Source organism: Falco peregrinus, chromosome 2, assembly GCF_023634155.1.
Source record: "Falco peregrinus isolate bFalPer1 chromosome 2, bFalPer1.pri, whole genome shotgun sequence".
Lineage (NCBI taxonomy): Eukaryota > Metazoa > Chordata > Aves > Falconiformes > Falconidae > Falco > Falco peregrinus.
In genome coordinates this window covers 23513635-23531539 of record NC_073722.1, presented here as the reverse complement: position 1 = coordinate 23531539, position 17905 = coordinate 23513635, and the positions used below count along the sequence as shown (strand labels likewise).

The 17905-nt window shown below is 54.6% G+C and overlaps 2 protein-coding genes across 7 annotated transcripts in view; one reads left to right on the top strand and one right to left on the bottom strand.

Annotated features, from left to right (window-relative positions):
- Positions 1-8812, top strand: part of FRAS1 (Fraser extracellular matrix complex subunit 1) — a 173614-nt gene extending 164802 nt beyond the window's left edge. Inside the window, exons 65-73 of the mRNA XM_055795592.1 lie at positions 205-419; positions 1952-2102; positions 3126-3233; positions 3410-3569; positions 4291-4407; positions 5070-5236; positions 5541-5746; positions 6937-7083; positions 8096-8812. Coding sequence (XP_055651567.1) covers positions 205-419; positions 1952-2102; positions 3126-3233; positions 3410-3569; positions 4291-4407; positions 5070-5236; positions 5541-5746; positions 6937-7083; positions 8096-8680 — 1856 coding nt within the window. The 3' untranslated portion in view covers positions 8681-8812. The remainder of the gene's footprint in view (positions 1-204; positions 420-1951; positions 2103-3125; positions 3234-3409; positions 3570-4290; positions 4408-5069; positions 5237-5540; positions 5747-6936; positions 7084-8095) is intronic.
- Positions 8010-17900, bottom strand: GSR (glutathione-disulfide reductase). 6 transcript variants are annotated; one of them, XM_055795587.1, is made up of 16 exons: positions 17737-17900; positions 17005-17031; positions 16655-16743; positions 16174-16243; positions 15857-16004; positions 15686-15740; positions 15513-15612; positions 14918-15004; positions 14556-14717; positions 14034-14145; positions 13819-13950; positions 13505-13638; positions 11367-13304; positions 10156-10231; positions 8819-8962; positions 8010-8595 (listed from the first exon to the last, which is right to left on the bottom strand). In XM_055795587.1, exons 1-13 carry the CDS (start codon positions 17863-17865, stop codon positions 13155-13157), a joined length of 1395 nt encoding a protein of 464 aa, XP_055651562.1. In that variant the 5' UTR covers positions 17866-17900; the 3' UTR covers positions 8010-8595; positions 8819-8962; positions 10156-10231; positions 11367-13154. The 6 variants fall into 6 exon arrangements, with proteins under 6 accessions (XP_055651562.1, XP_013159288.2, XP_055651563.1 ...); XM_013303834.3 differs by having other exon boundaries at positions 8819-10231; XM_055795588.1 differs by having other exon boundaries at positions 8010-8446; positions 8819-10231.
- Positions 17901-17905: the final 5 nt, after the last annotated feature.

Here is a 17905-nt window from a genome sequence, read left to right as displayed (position 1 = left end):
CCATTCCTATAACAATTTCCCCTGTTTTCCCCTACACATTCCCCATGTGTACTCGGTTTGACCTCTAGGATAATGAAGGGAGAGGAGCCCATTGAGTTCCTGGTATAACAACAGTGACATGACTTGAGAGTGAAAATGGGACCTCTTGGCCTCAAGCTCTTTAAAATCTGGGGTGATCCATGTCCTGATGTCTCTTAATCCCAGAGGCAGGGTTTCTGGATGAAGTGACCTACGACAGCATCGTTCTTGGTCCTGGCTATGACCGCCCTTACCAGTTCGACCCCACAGTGAGAGAGCCGAAAACAATCCAGCTCTATAAGCACCTCAACCTGAAGAGCTGTATCTGGACTTTTGATGCTTATTACGACATGACTGAACTAATTGATGTTTGTGGAGGGTCTGTCACCGCTGACTTCCAGGTGAGGTGCCAGTTCCAAAACTCTTCCACGTAATCCAGATCCTTCTCAATTCTTAAGCAAAGCTCCACTTTGTGTCCGTGTGTATTTGCTGTTCTGATTTATACAACTGGAGTATGGCTTTTTCCCACTTTTACCTAAAAAAGAACGGTGTTTTGCAGAATGCACTTTATTCATTTATTTTTGTTGGGGTAACAATAAAATAACAATAAAAAAATAAGATAGGTTTTATTCTCTCAGTCTTCAGAGCACCCATAAAATATTTTTTTTAAATGTAAGGGTGTGCTGGAAATACAAAACATTCTTAGCTGTGCTCCGTTCTTTTACAATTTTGACTGTATTGTTAGCCAATATAAATGAGCAAAGAACAGAGTAGAGGCACATCAGTTTGTACTCTGCAGTGGAGCAAGGTCGTGGGAATTTTTAAGTAATGTCTTATAACTGACTGGCAGACCAGAAGCCAAAAATGTTCTATAAAATAGTGGCTTTCGCTACTAGACGTGTCTCACTGCCCTCTCATGGATGGATTATACATGTACATCCCACTCAAATGAGTATCTCATCTTCCTTAGGTTCTTGTATTAAATTCCCAGTCGGAATGTTATGGCCAACCTCATCTCTTTTAATTCCTGCCAGTCTGGAATACTTTGTTAACTTCCCTTTTATAGTTCCAATTACTTGTGGAAATCCAGAGGAGCTACTTGAGCTGAACAACTGTATAATTTAGTATGCAGAGACTGGCACCAAGCAGTCTGGAATGTCTCTCTGAGCTCTTCCAGGGGCTTGCAGAGTACAGCTGTGCTCCACAGATAATAGATAATATATCTACAGATATATATATATATATCAGATAGATATTAATATCCACAGATAATAGCTGGTGTATGTACAGCCGGAGAGCTGTGGTATTTCAGATACTCGTAGGGCCAGTCCTCAGCAAGCAGAATTGCTTATTTTTAATTCATGGAATTGAAAACTCGGGGGGGGCGGGGGGGGGGTGTGTTTGAGGTGAAGTTGTGACCACAGCTCCTTTTGTACCAGGACACCCGTGTGCTTTAGCACTTACCCTTAATTAAAATGCAGTTTTGCTTAAGTACCCACATGTAAAAGTAAAGAAAGTTCAGGCAGTCACCTCTGACTTAATCGTAGTTTTGTAGTGTGTGAGGAGTCCTCTGTGCTTGCATACTTCTTCCCAGAAATTCATTATTATTTTTCAAATGGCAGTCCACCAAGAACTTTTTTGCAAATCAGCTAATTGTTTGCCAATAATGCTCAGTCTTTATTGCAGTGATGACATTATATTGCTTTAGAAATACTTTGTCCCCACATTACCCTCCCTGTGTCTAGGACATCCATGGTCCAGAACTAAAAAGGAGCCTTCTTTTGCAGGTACTCTGGCTTTTTTTTCTTCATTTGCAGAGCAGAACACAGATGCAGTGGGTGCTGCGAGGCTGGGCCAGTGTCACTCCTTTGGAAGGTGCATAACCACTTTTTGGGGGTTTTATCAAACCACCTTTTTGGGGTTTTATCAACAGGTACGGGACTCTGCTCAGTCCTTCTTAACAGTCCACGTCCCACTCTACGTGTCCTATATCTACGTGACAGCGCCAAGAGGTTGGGCTTCTCTTGAGCATCACACAGAGATGGAGTTCTCCTTTTTCTATGATACTGTTCTCTGGAGGACAGGTAGGTCCAAGGCATTTGGAGGGGTAGGGGAGAATTGGTTTGTTCTTGGTTTTTTTTCCTTTTTCTTGGTTTCTGCACTGCTGCTGCAGTCCTGAGGATGGGTAGCACTCACTGAAGTGGAGGGCATGGAGGCTGAGTCCAGCTGTGCCTGCATCTGTGTCAGCTTGGTAAGGGGCTGTCATTTCCCCCCAGCCTCTCTCTGTTCATGGGAGCCGTTCTCACTGAGCCTTAGAAAGTGCGGCAGGAAAAGAGCTATCGCTTCATCAGTCTCCGCAGGCAGGCACAGGTTGCTCTCAGTGGGATATTTGGAGTGATTTCTCTGACACTTTTCAGTGATTCTCGTGTGAGAGCTCAGTCATGTTCCTCAGCCTCCTGGCTCTCATGGATGGACTTTTTCCCATATTATCAGCAGTGCTCCCACCTGCAAGCCCTAACTCCTTCCTATCCTCTGCTAGTGGTTATAGACCTAACATCCGTGCATCTATATGTGGATTATCCTGTGCCTGCAAGTCTTCTATTTCCAGCCTGTTAATTTTCCTTTTCCACAGTCTTTGGAGCCTGTGTGTGCTCTGAACCTGCCCGTGCCTGCAACCCTGAGCAATATTGCTGCTCGGAGGGCTACGAGGAACAGGCAGTGCCTCACCCTGGGTTTTATTCTGCTAGCAGTGACACTAAGTATTGTGGAGGGGGGACTGGCAGAGCTTTGGTCATGGAGGGCCCCTCAGGAATTAAGGCCAGGAGTACCTACAAACAATTGTCTGCAACTTTACATAATAAGTAAGTTACATTCACAGGCTACTCATAGGGAGAGCTCAGTATATTTATTTCCTTGATGCTTGAGTGAGACGTAGGCGGCACATGTGGATAACGGAGGAAGTGTATAGCAGACTCACTGGAGAATGATCCACATTAAACCATGCCTTTTTGGAGCTCTCTGAAATGCTGCTGGAGCTACGTGGGGCTGAGAGAGCCCACCTGAGGGCTGACTGTGCTGTGTGGCTTTTTTCTCGCTGCACTGTGCAGGGATTCAGACGGACAGCGTTCTCTCAGCCCGGCTGCAGATCATCAGGATCTATATCCGTGAGGATGGCAGGCTGGTTATCGAGTTCAAGACACAGGCCAAGTTCAGAGGTGAGAGCGTTAGTCCTGATAGAGGAAGAAATCAATGTACAAATACAGATTTGTTCTGAAAACACAGGTAGCTGAACAAGTCCCTCTTCCCTTGAGAAGTCCCTCTGTGTTGAGGTGTGCGGCACGGGGTCTCCCCGTACTCTGCCTTACCTGTCACCTCCTCATCCTCACCCCAGGGCTTTTTGTGATGGAGCACCACAGTCTGCCAGATATCAAGTCTTTTTTAATGACTCCAGACCACCTGGGAGGGATCGAATTTGACCTGCAGCTGCTGTGGAGCGCTCAGACTTTTGACTCTCCCTACCAGCTCTGGAGAGCCACCAGCTCCTATAACAGGTGAGGACTGGGGGTTCGGCCACCTTCAGCAGCTTCCCACAGCACGATGTGTTTCTTCAGCAATGAATGTGCATGCAGTTAGCAGCAGCAGCGCAACAAATCCAGGCCTGAAAGAGGAATCCCTGTTGTCCTTTCTGCAGCGACAGCAACAGCATGGAGCAGTCAGGAGGCAGAGCTCGCAGGGAGCTGCTGGCAGGGCTGAAAACACTCCTCTAGCGGTTGTCCAAGTAGAGGGAAAAATCATTTCACGTCCTTGTAAATGCATTTTTCTAGCAGTTAAGCCAGCAGGTAGGTAGATAGCAGAGGTGATGATGTATTCAAGGTTGTTTTGCAGTCTGCAAGTTAAAAGCAGGATTTCATGTCCACAACTGACTTAATCAGTAGTGCTCTGCTTGGTGGAGGTAGGTATATTAAGATCTAGAAATAGTTGGTTCACTTTTATAAAAAATTCCTTTTCGTTATTAGTTCCATTCGTGACTGTTTATTCTTACAGTCTGTGCTCCTTGCACAGAGGGTCAGATTAACACCGCAGGTCAAATTTGCCCCCCCTCTGACTGCTGGAGGAGATGGATGTTTCTGGGGCGAGGGAGAGGTCCTGCTATGAACTTAGTCTTGCCTCCTTACGCTAATTACAAAACAGTGGATGTCAGGCAAACGCATCAGCTGGGTTAACAGCTTCGAGTCTGGTTTGGTGACCACAGCATCTCCTCTCTGTTCCCAGGAAGGACTACTCTGGAGAGTACACCATCTTCTTAATCCCCTGTACTGTGCAGCCCACGCAGCCATGGGTAGAGCCTGGAGACAAACCCCTGCCCTGCACGGCGCACGCTCCTGAGCGGTGAGGAGTCCTCGGCGGGGCAGCAGCAGAACGTTTGGGTTGTTTGTGTGGTCCCAGCAGGCGTGTGGCACCTACAGTGGCAGCAGGAAGGGAAAAGGGGAGAGAAGGAGCTGGGCTGGTTGTTGGGGTGCTCCAGGCAGTCTGTAGTATGGTGGGGTCTGTTACTCCTGAGCGCAAGGCAGGTGGCTTTTCTTTCTTTAAAAAAAAAACAAAAACAAAAACAAAAACAAAAAAAACCCAAAAAACTTTATGAAAAAAAGTTGCCTTCATCTGCGTGGCTGCCTTTCCTCTATCACATCTAGCCAGACCGTGGACTCCCAGGACAGGGGCTGTCCTGAGCTGTGGTATGTCTCAGCCAGTGGTTTTCAGAAGCCCAGCCTGCATGGCCTTCGCTTGTCCCCAGAGAGAAGGAAAATCGAAGCTGTCGAGAGGAGGCTGCAGCCGCTTACACAGAGCTCTGCATCTTTACTGGGAAACTGGGGCAGGGTGGGGGGCAGCGAGTTGCCTTGGGGTGAATACTGCTGAAGTGTGGGCTGCTGGGCTATATATAAATAGTAAAGCTGGAGGGAAGAAAGGTGACGCGGACTGTGCAGGTCCCCAGTGTGTAACTTCAGGTGTGTCCAAACTAAACCTTTCCTTTTCCTTTTCTGTCCCCATTTTAGATTTTTGATCCCGATCGCCTTCCAGCAGACAAACCGCCCAGTTCCCGTCGTCTACTCCCTAAACACAGAGTTTCAGCTCTGTAACAACGAGAAGGTGTTTCTGATGGACCCCACCAAATCTGAAATGTCTCTGGCAGAAATGGATTACAAAGGGGCTTTTTCAAAGGGTAGGATTTATTTTCTTTTTCCTGCTTGTTCTGCTTATACCTAATGTTTCTGTCATCATGACTTCGGTTCTTCTGAAAGAGAAGGCTAAAATTCAGAGTTGGCTTTGCCTTTTTTATGGCAACAAATGGCATTTTAAGCGTTACAGCCCTGTAACAGCATGACAAGAATGTGCTGTGGCGCAGTATTTTATCACCTGCACACGCAAATCAAAACACCCACAGGCAGGTGAGCCGGCACGTTTGGCTCCAACAGTGGGTCTCTTGTCAAACTGGAGAATTTAACCTGACCTCCCGACCTCCTCAGGGCAAATCCTGTATGGCCGCGTGCTCTGGAACCCCGAACAAAACCTAAATGCCGCTTACAAACTGCAGCTGGAGAAGGTCTATCTGTGTACAGGCAAGGATGGCTACGTGCCCTTCTTCGACCCCACGGGCACCGTCTATAACGAGGGGCCCCAGTATGGCTGTATTCAACCCAACAAGCACCTCAAACACCGATTTCTCCTCTTGGTAAGTTTTCTGCTATGGACAAAACTGCAATGTTGAGTAATATTTGTGATCATGTCCAGACCGTCTGGTCACTCGGCCTCTTGCTGACCTAACAGACCTGGGAACTAAATGACCGTCTGACTTGTGCGGCGGGATCACGCTTTTATTCACACACTGTTCAGCACGTGTCAGCTGTTTCAGTTTGCCTGTTCTCCCTAGCCTGACTGCCCCAAATGATGTAGCATTGTTGCTTTTCTGTTCCACTTCCCCAGGCACCCCCAGACCCCGCAGCACCCTGCGGAGTCCCCAGGCAGACCCTGCCACCCCCTCAGCCCCCTGCGCCTTTGTGCAGCCACAGAACAAAGCGTGGTGCCTGTGCAAAGCACCTCCCTCACCTGTGAGGGGTCTGAAATGCTCACAGAACTGTCCTCTGCTTCTGCTTTCTGTTTGGTGGTGTTTTTTTCCCTGGCTAGGAATGCATTCTGGCTACAAAGGGATGGGAAGTGAAATGCAGTGGATTTTTTGCAGTACTGAGCAGATAGATGCAAACCACAAAGACGAGATCAGTTTTTCCTTATTCTTTATCCATGAGTGCTTCTTAGTCTTAAAAAAGAAAAAAAAAAAAAACAAACCAGAAATTTGGAAGAAAAAGAAGTTAAGTACCAAACTCTTAAAATTTTCCTTGATCTCTTGCTTCTGCTGTGGCTCGGAATTGACTAGACTGGCATCATATAAAGAGAGATCTATTTACCAGTTACTCAGAAATTCTTCTTGTATAAATCTCCGATTAGTTCCCAAGATGCATTCACCTCTCACTACGTGCTTTGTAGTTAACATTTGCCAATGTCCTTGCTGGCAGCCCCGTTACCGCTCACGGGATAAGGGTAACGTTAATCGTGTTAATTTGGCATGCATGTTTGAGCAGGCTGGCTCAACTTTTCTCCTGATCTTCAGATCTACAAACCTAATATTAAGACAATCAGTACTAAAACAGTATCAATGTCTACAAACCATATAGGTCACAAATATTTTCTGTGCGGTAAGCTATGTGTTTAAAGAAGTGTCCACGGCCATATGTAGCTCTGGAGACCAGGCATTTGGATTCGATTCCTGTGGCAGTACGTGGGTGTTATTTAGTGACCTGGCTTCTGGCTTCCCTTTGGAAAGACAACAGCATGCACTCCTCTTCCTAACTCCTCTCTCATTTCCAGGACCGAAACCAACCAGAAGTGACAGATAAGTATTTCCACGATGTGCCTTTTGACGCCCACTTTGCTTCCGAACTGTCCGAGTTCCATTCAGTAAGCAGCATGCCCGGAGTCGATGGATTTACTCTCAAGGTGGATGCTCTCTACAAGGTACATACTGAGCGGTATCCGTAGCCCAAAACTAACTTCCCTGGCCAGGGTGTCCCAAATACTTTGTGAACGGTAAGCTCTGGGCCTGATGCTGCCTAGAGAAGCCAAACCGGTGCAGGGATAGCTCTTGCAGCTTTCTGCGGTGTAAGGGCAACTCTCACCCAACTTTTCTGATGGTGCGGTGGGACGCGTGGTCTCCACACCCACCCGCAACATGGTCTCTGTAAAGAGAGGTGGCCTCACGTGCACGTGGTCATCTGCATTTGCAGACGACACTGTGGCACGCCTCTCCTTGATTTGCCTGGGGGTAAATAAGAGGTGCAAGATCAGACTCCGTGTTCAGCCATGGAGCACATACACGGTGCTGGTGCTGGCCCTTCCTCTAAAGGTCACCGCAGCTCAGAGCTCTCTGCACCCCTTCCCCGTCACAGGGGCAGGTGACCTCGGGTTGCGGTTCCTCTCCATGCGCAGAGTATGAGACTTGGAGGAGCCAAGCAGATTGTGGCAGAAACAGGAGGGACACAGAGGCAGCTCCTGATCGATGGCAGAATTTTATATCCTCATTCCTGGGGCTTTTTTTGTCCCTCCCCAGAGAGACCCTCTTTGTAACTCTGTGACCTCTGTTTGCTTAAGGGGCTTCTTAAGGGTCACATCATAAATTAACTGTGGAGCCAGTTAAGAAGCAAACTCCAGAATAGAAAACGGAGGTGAGGAATTCAGTCTGGTGATTGTTTTTTTCCAAGGCACTCAGGAAAGCAGCTCTTTAACAACATATTATTAATGTTCCTACATTAATTATTGCAGTTGCCAAAGACAGACGAGAAGACTGAAATCTCACTTGGTGATAAATATTATTGTAGGTGCTTATAAAAACACACAGACTTTTTTGTTTGATATTTGCACGAGTCAAGAAATGGGATGCAAAATGCAACCATCTCTACCTTTATTTTACAAAATCACTTGATCTAAAAGCCATAGTTAAAATTTTCTGTGTGTCTTCCCTTTCCTAAAGGTGGAAGCTGGACACCAGTGGTACCTTCAAGTCATCTACATAATTGGCCCGGAGAGCATGGCAGGGCCTCGCGTTCAGCGATCCCTCACTCACCGCTGGAAACGCAGCCGCAGGGACCTGATAGATAGCAACGGGAGGCTGATGCTGGATGACTCCTTGATCTATGACAACGAAGGTGACCAGATCAAGAACGGCACCAACATGAAGTCACTGATCTTGGAGAGGGAAGAAGGTGCCGTCTCAGCGTCCTTATCTCAAACGGGTGCTTCCCTGGGGAGCGCCTTCGCTGCGGTTACCCTGCTGCTTCTGGTGCTTTCGGGATTTTGCCTGCTCACCAGGAAGTGCCGAAAGCTGCGGAGGAAGCGAAAGGCTGCCCGGGCCGCCCCAGAGCAGCATCCCCTGAACACCAAGGTGGAGCTGCCCAGGGGCGCCAAGGCAGCTGCAGACAGCCAGTACTGCACCGTGAGGAACGTTAATATATTGAGGGAAACTGGTGGCATCTGTGAGGGGAAAGGCAGGAAGGTGAAGCAGGTGAACTTGGAAGTCAAAGTCCACAGCAATTTGCACGACGGAACAGAAGTTTAATGGAGCATACACTTTGGTTTGGTAAAAGCTTTTTACAAATTGAAGAAAAAAAAAAAAAAAAAGAAAAAAAAAAAGAAAAAAAAGCTGAGAACTTACGCTGGTATTTTTATACTCTTGTAAGGAGCGGCTCTAGCTTACCTCTGTTCCCAGCTGAGCTGCCTCACTGCACCACTGGAGCCAGGCCAGGCAGGCAGCACGGAATTCTCCATCCATGGCTCCACTGCCGCCACTTCCCTGGGGAGCCCAGCACCTCCCTCGGTAGCACAAAGAGGAGGCCCAGGCCTGTGGTGGGGCATCGCAGGGACACTGTTACCCCCCAGCATGGAGAGGTGGCTCCACATCAGCTGGGGGAGAGCCACAGGGACCCTCTGCGGGGCTCGGGGTCAGTTCCCCACCTCACTGGGGAAGTAATGTAAGAGAAGCAACATCTCCTTGTTTAATACCCAAGGCAAGCAGCCTTTGTTTGCTTCTTAAAATGAGGCAAAACCTTACAGAAAAGCAAACTGGAACCCTGGTGCTTGGTATTTGGGGGTTGGGAGGTTCATTTTGGGGCAGTGCTGACTGTGGGGAGGGGGCAGCAAGGACACGAATTGTCATGGCGGGGGCTAACTGTCCCATCTCACTGCACACTGGAGAGTAAAGTTGGAATACAAACCTGATACAGAGCGTGACTGCGGTGTCCTTTCCCCGTGCCTCCCCTCCTTCAGCCTGCTGCTGTTCCCTGGTGGGGCAGGAGCCCCTCAGGGCTGCAGCGATAGGGAGCAGGGAGGTGTTTGGTGTTCTCACGGTGGGGGCTGGCTGATGGCCTGGGGGGGGGGGGTGTGACTGAGGGAGGAAGCTGGGCACCAAACAGCTGGGGGCAGGGAGGCTCCACTGGGGTGGGAAGGGCAGGAGATGCCCTGTGGCTTTTGCCCCCGGGGCAGCCCCAGGCCATGGCCAGAGCACAGCCTGGGAGCCTTCTGGGCTGGTGATGGAGGTTTCCCAAGCAGCTCTGGGATGATGCTGCAATAGGTCACCCCCAGGGTCTCTTTCCCCTTCCCCCAGGGCCAAGGGACAGTTCCCCCCTGTGTGCCCAGAGGGGCTGTGCCAGCCCCCCAGCACCATGGCTGCACCCCCTGGATCCTAACAGGGCTGTGTACCTGCCCTGCTGGACGTGGGCCCAGTGCGTGCGTCTCTTTCCCAGGGAGAGCACTGGGGGGAGGCTGCAAAGTGCTGTGGACCCTGGTGGCACCACAGCTGGGCCAGATCCACCCCCCAGCTGCCACTTGAGCCCAGCCTGGGGCAGCTGGAGCTGGAGGTGCCTGCGCTGCTCCCAGCCAGCATTTGAGTGTGAATATTGTCATTTAACGGTGGAAGACTGAATACTTAGTAATTTCTATTTACTAATTATTAAATGTAGAAAATACTGTATTAATAGCGAACAGGCAGTAGTTCCCTACGACAGCAGGTGCTCGAGGTTCAGCTCTAGACAGTACCTCTTCCTCCAGCACGTTACAGCCTCCGTGCGTTACAGCAGACTTGGCTTCTGACAGGTCATGTCACTGCCTTCACCTGAATAGTAACATCATACCTTAATACTGTATAAAAAGTAAATAATGTATTTATAGACATCAACTGATGAGTTAAATATTCAAAGCACTGTATAACCACTGCATGAGTATCGGACATCACAGACTGCCTTGTGTTTCAGCACTGCAGAGAGCCTTGCGTGAGGTTGTACATCATTCCCACTCCTTGAATACAAGTATCAGAATTTAATGTTGATTATTCAGCTTGCGAATGCTGCGAGTGTTGTAGAAACACTGAAGAAAGGTTGGACATTGAAGGTGTCGAAGCTCAATGCAGGTCCAGCATGAGCTTGATTGCACCTTCTGCTCCTTAGCACGCTCTGGGCATCTTGCAGGTTGTACATCATTCACTGTCATAACCTGAACATTAATATAATGCTCAAATACTGAATAATTACTAACTCACTAGTTAATAAATGTTGCTAATTGGATAATACCTGATCTGGGCATTGTCCAGACACGCAACAGGGAAGGGCTGGAAGATGGTGCTGGGGGGGCTGAAAAGTGCCTCTCGCCCACCGCAGAGGCTGAGTTCTCAGCCTCGAGAAACCACGGCCCGGCCCGCGCTGCTGAGACCCCCCAGGGACCCTCGAAACCCACCCGGCCGCTCCCGAGCCCCCGCAGCCCCGGGCCCGGCCTCCACCAGAGCGGGGAACGGGCGTCCGGGCTGCACCGGGGGCAGCGGCGGGGCCGGGGGATCGCTCCCGGGCCCCAGCAGCGACCGAACGAGCCGCCCCCCCGCCCCAGGGCCGGGCCGGGGCCCATCTCCCCCATGGAGCAGGGGGCTCGGGCTGCCCGCACGGGCCGGCCCCGCACTCCGCGGGCCCCGGGCTGACCCGACCCCACCGCCCCGGCCGCCCTCGGCGGTTCCGCCCGGCCGCAGCCCCCCGCACACCCCGCGGGTCGAGTCCCCACCCCGAGCCCCGGGACCGGCCGGCGCAGCCCGGCTCCAAAGCCGCCGGGCCCGGGCCCTGCTCCGCAGCCAGAGCAGCGGCCGGACGGGCCCGAGACCCAGCGCCCCGCAGGGCCCGGCCCGGCCCCGCCGCCCCGAGCCCCCGCGCCTCGGAGGCCTCCCCGGCCCCGGCTGCGAGCCCCGGCCCGGCCGCTGCCCTCCTCACCTGGGCCAGGTGGCGGCTCCGAGCGCCGGGGGCTCCCGGCTGCAGCGCCGCCACCTCACGGAGGGGGGGGGGCGTGGCCCAACCCGGCCCGGTCCCGCTGGGGGGAGGCAACGGGGCCGGGGGTTAAGATGGCGGCCTCGGGGGCGGGGCCAGGAGCGGGGTGGCCCATCGGCCGTGGGGTCCTAGCGCCCGCCCGCCGCCAGCCCCGGGGACACCGCCCGGTGGAGGGAGGGGGGACACCTACCCGGCCGATCGCTCCGCCCCACGCGGGCGGCCCCGGGCGCTGGGTGCAGAGCCCGGAGGGGGCCACCCGGGGGGGTCACCGTGTCCGGCATCCAGACCCACCTGGGGGCGGGGGACGCCCGGGGCTCGGCCCCCGGCCGCCCTCCGCTAAGCCCGGCTCACCCTGGTCCCCATCCCGCTGCCCCCCGGTTCCCCCGGGCGGGGGCACGCGCTCTCACCGGGACACTGGGCCCAGCATCCCTCCGCACTTTTCCCGAATTCCTGCAAAAAGGAGGCACTCTGCCCCGCCCGTGCCCCTGCCGCCCGCCCTTTCCCTGTTTGTGGGCGCTCTGATAATTTCTCCGGCTATAAAGCACAGGGCAGACCTCACACATGCTCTAAAATACGCCTTAAACATCGAGCGACCGGACTTGTCATTTAAAAGGAGGAAAAAAAAAAAAATCCTGGCAACATGCCATCACGGCGTATTGAGAGGGTAACGCCTCCGTCATTCCAAAGGAGCAACTGTGAATTGACTCACGTGCCTGAGGACTGCCTGTGGCAAGCCCGGAGGAGACGCTGTGCACCCCAGCCTTGCCAAGCGTTACTCTTCCAAAGACTCACCCAGATAATCGAGGACACCAATAACGTTGGGGCTTTTGGGTGCCCTTGCACCCTAGGAGCCATACAGACTCCTCCCGTAACGGGCTGGTGGGGTCTGGAAGGCTGGGCAGGATTTTCCTGCCCACAGCGGTGCTGCCAGCTGGGATGGAGACCCCCCAGCCAGGCCTGGAGCTGCACGCCCGGGCTCAGCACCTGTGTCCCCTTCCCTCGGTCGCTTACCTCCTCCTCAGCTTGCAGGGAGTTTTCCATCTTGGGGACACTTCGATTTCATGCAAACTATTCATTTCTAGTAAAAGCAAAGCAGTTCCTCAACCAGCCCCAGCACTGTGTCCCACCGCTGCTGGCCGGCTTTGCCCCCAGCCGCTTCCAGCTGCCTCAAGGTCTGAGAGCTCCAGAGCCGCAGGCACGAAGGGCAGATAGCGGGCAGATAGCGACGGGGCTGCGGAGGGGATCAGGAAGCCCCTGGGATGCAGCAGGATCAGGCCAGCAGCTCCCCTGTCATCCCACATCCCACAGCAACGTGGATGCACCCACGTCCAACAGTGCTCCGACGCACCCACGTCCAACAGCCACGCAAGCGCATCCTTCATGAGCCTGGGGCAGAGGACAGAGCCCACCCAGGATGCTCCAGCACCCACGGGTACCCCAAGCACCCACTGCCACTCGCACAGCCCTGGTGACAGGGAAGAGCCCAGCTGAGGGCAGCCTGCCCCCAGACAGCACCAAGGGACCGGCTGGCCACGGCGGGGGACAGGCACCATAAAGCGAATGGCACAGACTTGCCAGCATCACTGCATTTATTTCCCACTCCAAAGCAAGCCACGCCACTTTTACAGACACGCTCTCTGGGCAACCACCTTCTGTTAAGGCGTTTTTTTAAGGCATATAAAACATTTTCCCCAACCGCAAGCCGCTGTCCCTGGGGCTGCCTGTGCCACCACCTCAGCGCATCGTCACCAGCTCTTCGGCAGAAGTAGGGTGAATGGCGACAGTGTTGTCCAGGTCGGCCTTGGTGGCCCCCATTTTGATGGCCACGGCAAAGCCCTGCAGCATTTCGTCACAGCCCAGCCCCTGCATGTGCAATCCCACCACCTTTGGGGGAGAAGTGAGGGGCTGGATGGGACCCAGAGCTGCCAAATCCAGGCTGAACGCCAGGCTTGGTGCTGGGGGAGATGGATCCCAGAGCAAGACCCGGCCTGTGCAGGTCAGAGCTCACCATGCAGGGTAAGAGGCCAGCCAGCCGTGGTCCCCGCCACCCCCCCTGCAGCCCCCAGCTGTCCCCCCCCACTCACCTTCTCCTCCTTGCCAGCACACACCAGCTTCATGACGCACTTAACCTTCCTCTGGGTGATGGCGTGGTACAAGGGGGTGAAGGACGTGCTGTAGATCTTCACGTTCTCCCTCCCGTGCGTGGCCACAGCTTCGTCTGCAGCATAAGACAGAGCACATACATCAAGGGGATGCACCATATACATTTACAGAGGGAGTCAGCACGTCGTACAAGGCTCGGACCACCGGCTGGATCATTTCCTCCAGCGTCAAACCAGCAGCTCTGAGCCGCCATGTCCCCAGCCTCTCCGCCTCCCCATGCCCTGTCTGTCCCCACCTTCGGTGAGACCAACGGTGCCGATGGGTGGGTGGCTGAAGACAACGGTGGGGATGTCATGGTAGTCCAAGCGGGAGTCCTGCTTGCCCTCAAAGAGCCTGTGGGCCAGCTTTCTGCCAGCTGCAATGGCCACTGCGCGGAGAGACAGGGAGCCTGAGCTGTGGAACGGCATGGCACCAAGGGGCTGTGGAGGGCAGCGGGGCACCCTGTGATACCTGGGGTGAGGAGGGCTCTCCCACAGACGTCCCCGACGGCGTAGATGCCTCTCCTGGTGGTGTTCTGGTACTCGTCCACCACCACATGGCCCTTGGCGTCCACCTGCACACCCTGCCATGGGAAATGGCAGCCACCTCGGCATGTGCCCCAGGAGGGAGGGATGGGACAAGCAATGCCCATGCAGGACCTGTGCTGGTGGCCACCGTGTTCCCAGCCTGGGGCGGGGCATGGTGGGAACATCATCCTATGGCAGGCTCCAGAGACCCATGGGACCCCTGGAAACCCATGGGAACCCCAGAGACCTGCGGGAACCCTGGAGACCAACGGGAAACCCAGAGACCTGTGGGAGCCCTGGAGATGCATGGGAACCCTGGAGATCCATGGGAACCCCAGAGACCTGTGAAACCCCTGCAGATCTGTGGGATCCCTGGAGACCCATGGGAACACTGGAGGCCCCTGGGATTCCCGGAGACCCATGGGCATCCTCACACCAGTGTGGAAGGGATGTGCTGCCATCTCACCACTTGGTCCAGGCACAGCTCCTTGGTGTTGGGCTCCCGCCCCACGGCCCACAGCAGGCAGTCCACGTCCTGGATCACTCCCTCCGTTGGCTTGTGGCCAGGCACCGAGGAGGTCACTGTCACATCCAGCAGCCCGCAAGGGGACTTGGTGACTGTCTTGACCTGCAGGGAACAACAGGACCCGCAGGAGAAGGTGCTGACAGCTTTTGCCTTGCAAGGTGTGATGGCACCCGCACCACACAGAACCAGGGATGCTGCCAAAGCTGTGGCCCAGCAAGCGGTGCCCAAACCGCGGCTCTTCCCCAGCCCTGCTGCTCCAGGAGCGATGGGACAAGCCGCGGGGCTGCTCTGCATGCCCATACCTGCGTGTGCTTCCAGACATCCACCCCGGTGTTCTCCAGCTCCTGGGTGCAGTTTGAGCTGATCATGGAGTCGAAGGTCCTCAGGACCTGGACAGGGACCCACCAGCCCCGTCACATGAAGATGCACAGGTGAAGCCACCACCTGGCAGCCCCCTCCGCTGGCACTGCCCAGCACCTGGGCCCCATCTGGGCCCCCCGAGAGGTTTGGGACACTTTTGGTTAATGATAAATTCTCCTGTTTGTTTTTCCTTTAATATTATTTTTTTTCTTTTTTCAAGTCACGACTTGAACTCAAGCTCAAGGAAACGGGTGCGGTGGCATGCATGGCTGCAGAAATGCCGGGCACGCAGGCTAGTGCTGCCAAAACACACATGGCAGCACACCTACACAATTCTGCTCGCCCCGTCTGCCCTCCGCCCCAGCTCCTCCCCCACCCATCAGCCTGACACCACGCCACCATCCTCGCCACCATCCTCGGCACCACCATTTCCCCCTCCTTTCCAAGCTCATGGGAGCTGATGACTGGAAAAACCCCAGTGGGCTCAAATGCAGCTGCCAGGCGGGAAGTGTGGCTGGGGACAGCCGGTGGCACTACCTTGTCCTGGCGGATCAGCAGGGATGACTTGGAGCCTAGCGTGGAAAGGATCCCCGCAATTTCCACCGCGATGTAGCCGGCACCGACAATGACGCTGCGCCTGCAGAGAAGCAGCGATGCTGGGTGCGGGTGTGGAGCCAGCGGCAATGGCCAGGGGTTGAGCCCTGCTTTACCTGGGCAGTTCCTCCAGGTCGAAGAAGCCGTCACTGGTGATTCCCAGGCTGGCGCCTGCAAAGCAGAGCCCCTTTCACACCCAGCACCAGCCCCCCTTCCTGCCTCCAGCTCCCAAATCCCACTTTGCTTTGGCAGACCTCTCCAGGCAGCCAGGAATTCATCAGGCTCACCAGGAATCTTGCTGTCGGGAGGAACAGCCGGGTGCCCACCCGTGGCTATAAGGATGTGAGGAGCTGTGTACTTCTTCCCATCCACCTCGATGGTAGGCTCAGGGTCAGCCGTGAACTTGCCATAGCCCCGAATGATGTCGATGTGAGCCTTGGGGGGAGTAACAGTTCCATGATTAACAGCAGGAGGAGGTGTGAGAGCTGGCTAACGGAGCCGGGACTTCCACAGTTAAGAGGACACCTATTAAGGCTGGAAAAGCAGCCAAAAATCCAGCAGACCCCGCTTCTCCGCTCAGCTCGCAGGATAAACACATCCTCACCTTCTTTACGTTATTCTCATAGATCTCATTCAGGCGCCTCACGTAAGCATCACGTTTCTCTTTCATTGTTCTGGAACAGAATGGGGCTTACTGTCACCGTGAGTGAATAACCCAGAGCGGTCAGCGAAAAACAGCTCCATCCCTTCTGTACAAGGCACCCACACCACAAAACAGAGCGGCCCCGAGTCACGCAGCGGGCAGCAGCCTTCCCCGCTGACGTGACGGTTTGCGCCTGCCTTCCCTGCATCCGCCTTTTCCAGAGTCTCTTCCCACAGCCATTTGCCACCCCTCCTTTCCCGAAATACAGCAGGAATCTGGGCCACGTAACCAGCTCAGCATCCACCCACGGGAAGCCTCAAAGCACACAGGGACCCCTTTGGGTGGACAATGAGCCACAGAGCCACAGCACTGACCTGTGGCTGCTCCCCACAGGACACACGCCGGGAGACACTCGTTTCCAACCGGCTCTTTCTGTGCTTACCTCCAGTTGAACTTGACACCAGGCGTTTCGAAGCCATAGTCGGTGTGATCGTGGACAAATTCCGCGTGGACCGCTGCGTTCCACATCACCTGCCCGCACAAAACCACAAGTCAGCTCAGGAAGATCGCTTTGATTTTGGGAAAACCCCTACCACGCTCCCCGATGCCTCACCCCTGCCTGGCACAGCTCACGGGACACGGGGTCTGAGCACCACACGACATCCCGATGGCTCAATACGCCCTGAGCCTTTGCTTCCCCCCTGTGCCCTGTGCCAGCACCTCCCCACAATTCGGCAAGCACCCACACCACAGCCAAGGCATCACGGGAGCCAGCAGTGAAAGCACCCTCACCTTCTTTGGCACGCACCCGACGTTGACCTAAGGGGGGAATAAGAGCAAGTCTTAAGGCTGAAGTTTTCCAAAGGTGACACTGGAGAGCATCCCAGTGAATCCCTGCTCTCTGCCCGGGAAAATACAAGCAGCACTGCAGGTTTCTAGCGAAAGAGGGCTGGAAGCGCCTGCAGTGCCTCAAGGGCTTGTGGTTTGTCTGTTTTCCTTCATTTCCTTGAATGAGAACACGGAAGGTGCGCGGTCTGCAAAGACATGGGTTTGCTTTTTTCCATCAATAATTTTAAACAGATTTACTAGGAGAAAGGTGTCACCATCCCTTTCCTGCCCTTCTGGTCCTGGCACGGCAACTCCCAGGGGAACACAACATGTAAAACTAGAGCCTGCCCCTGGCTTGGGTACTGAGCAAATTTTTTTCTGCTTCACTGCCTTGCAGCTGTACCAGAGCGCGCAGCCGTGCCGCACCACCGTGGGGCTGGCCGGCACCCCCTTATCGCCCCGAGAACAGCCGCAACTGCCACCCACCCACGGCCACGCGTGGGGAATCGGACCCCGACCCACCACCCTCCCACGGCCACGCGTGGGGAATTGACCACAGAACCGCCACCCTCCCACGGCCACGCGTGGGCACTGGGACCCGCTTCCACGCAGCTCAGGTGACCAGGCCTATCCTTGCGGAAGCTCCAAGGCCGGGCTGGCGACCCCGCCCCCCCCCCATGGGTGCCCCGGACTCACGCAGGTGCCCCCGAAGCGGCGCGGCTCCACCAGCGCGACGCGGGCCCCCAGCTCCGCCGCCCGGCGCGCCCCGGCCAGCCCCCCCGACCCGCCGCCCAGCACCAGCAGCTCGTAGGCAGCCGCCGCCATGGCTCGGCGGGGCCGGGCGGGCTCGGTAGCCACGGTGCCC

Excerpts from the sequence above, each read along its gene's own strand:
- GSR (XM_013303834.3), bottom strand. The coding sequence starts at position 17,865 with ATGGCGGCGGCTGCCTACGAGCTGCTGGTGCTGGGCGGCGGGTCGGGG. Across the intron at positions 16,005-16,173 it reads ATGAGAATAACGTAAAGAAG|GCTCACATCGACATCATTCG; the intron begins GTGAGGATGTGT and ends ACTCCCCCCAAG. Across the intron at positions 15,613-15,685 it reads GACCTGGAGGAACTGCCCAG|GCGCAGCGTCATTGTCGGTG; the intron begins GTAAAGCAGGGC and ends GCTTCTCTGCAG.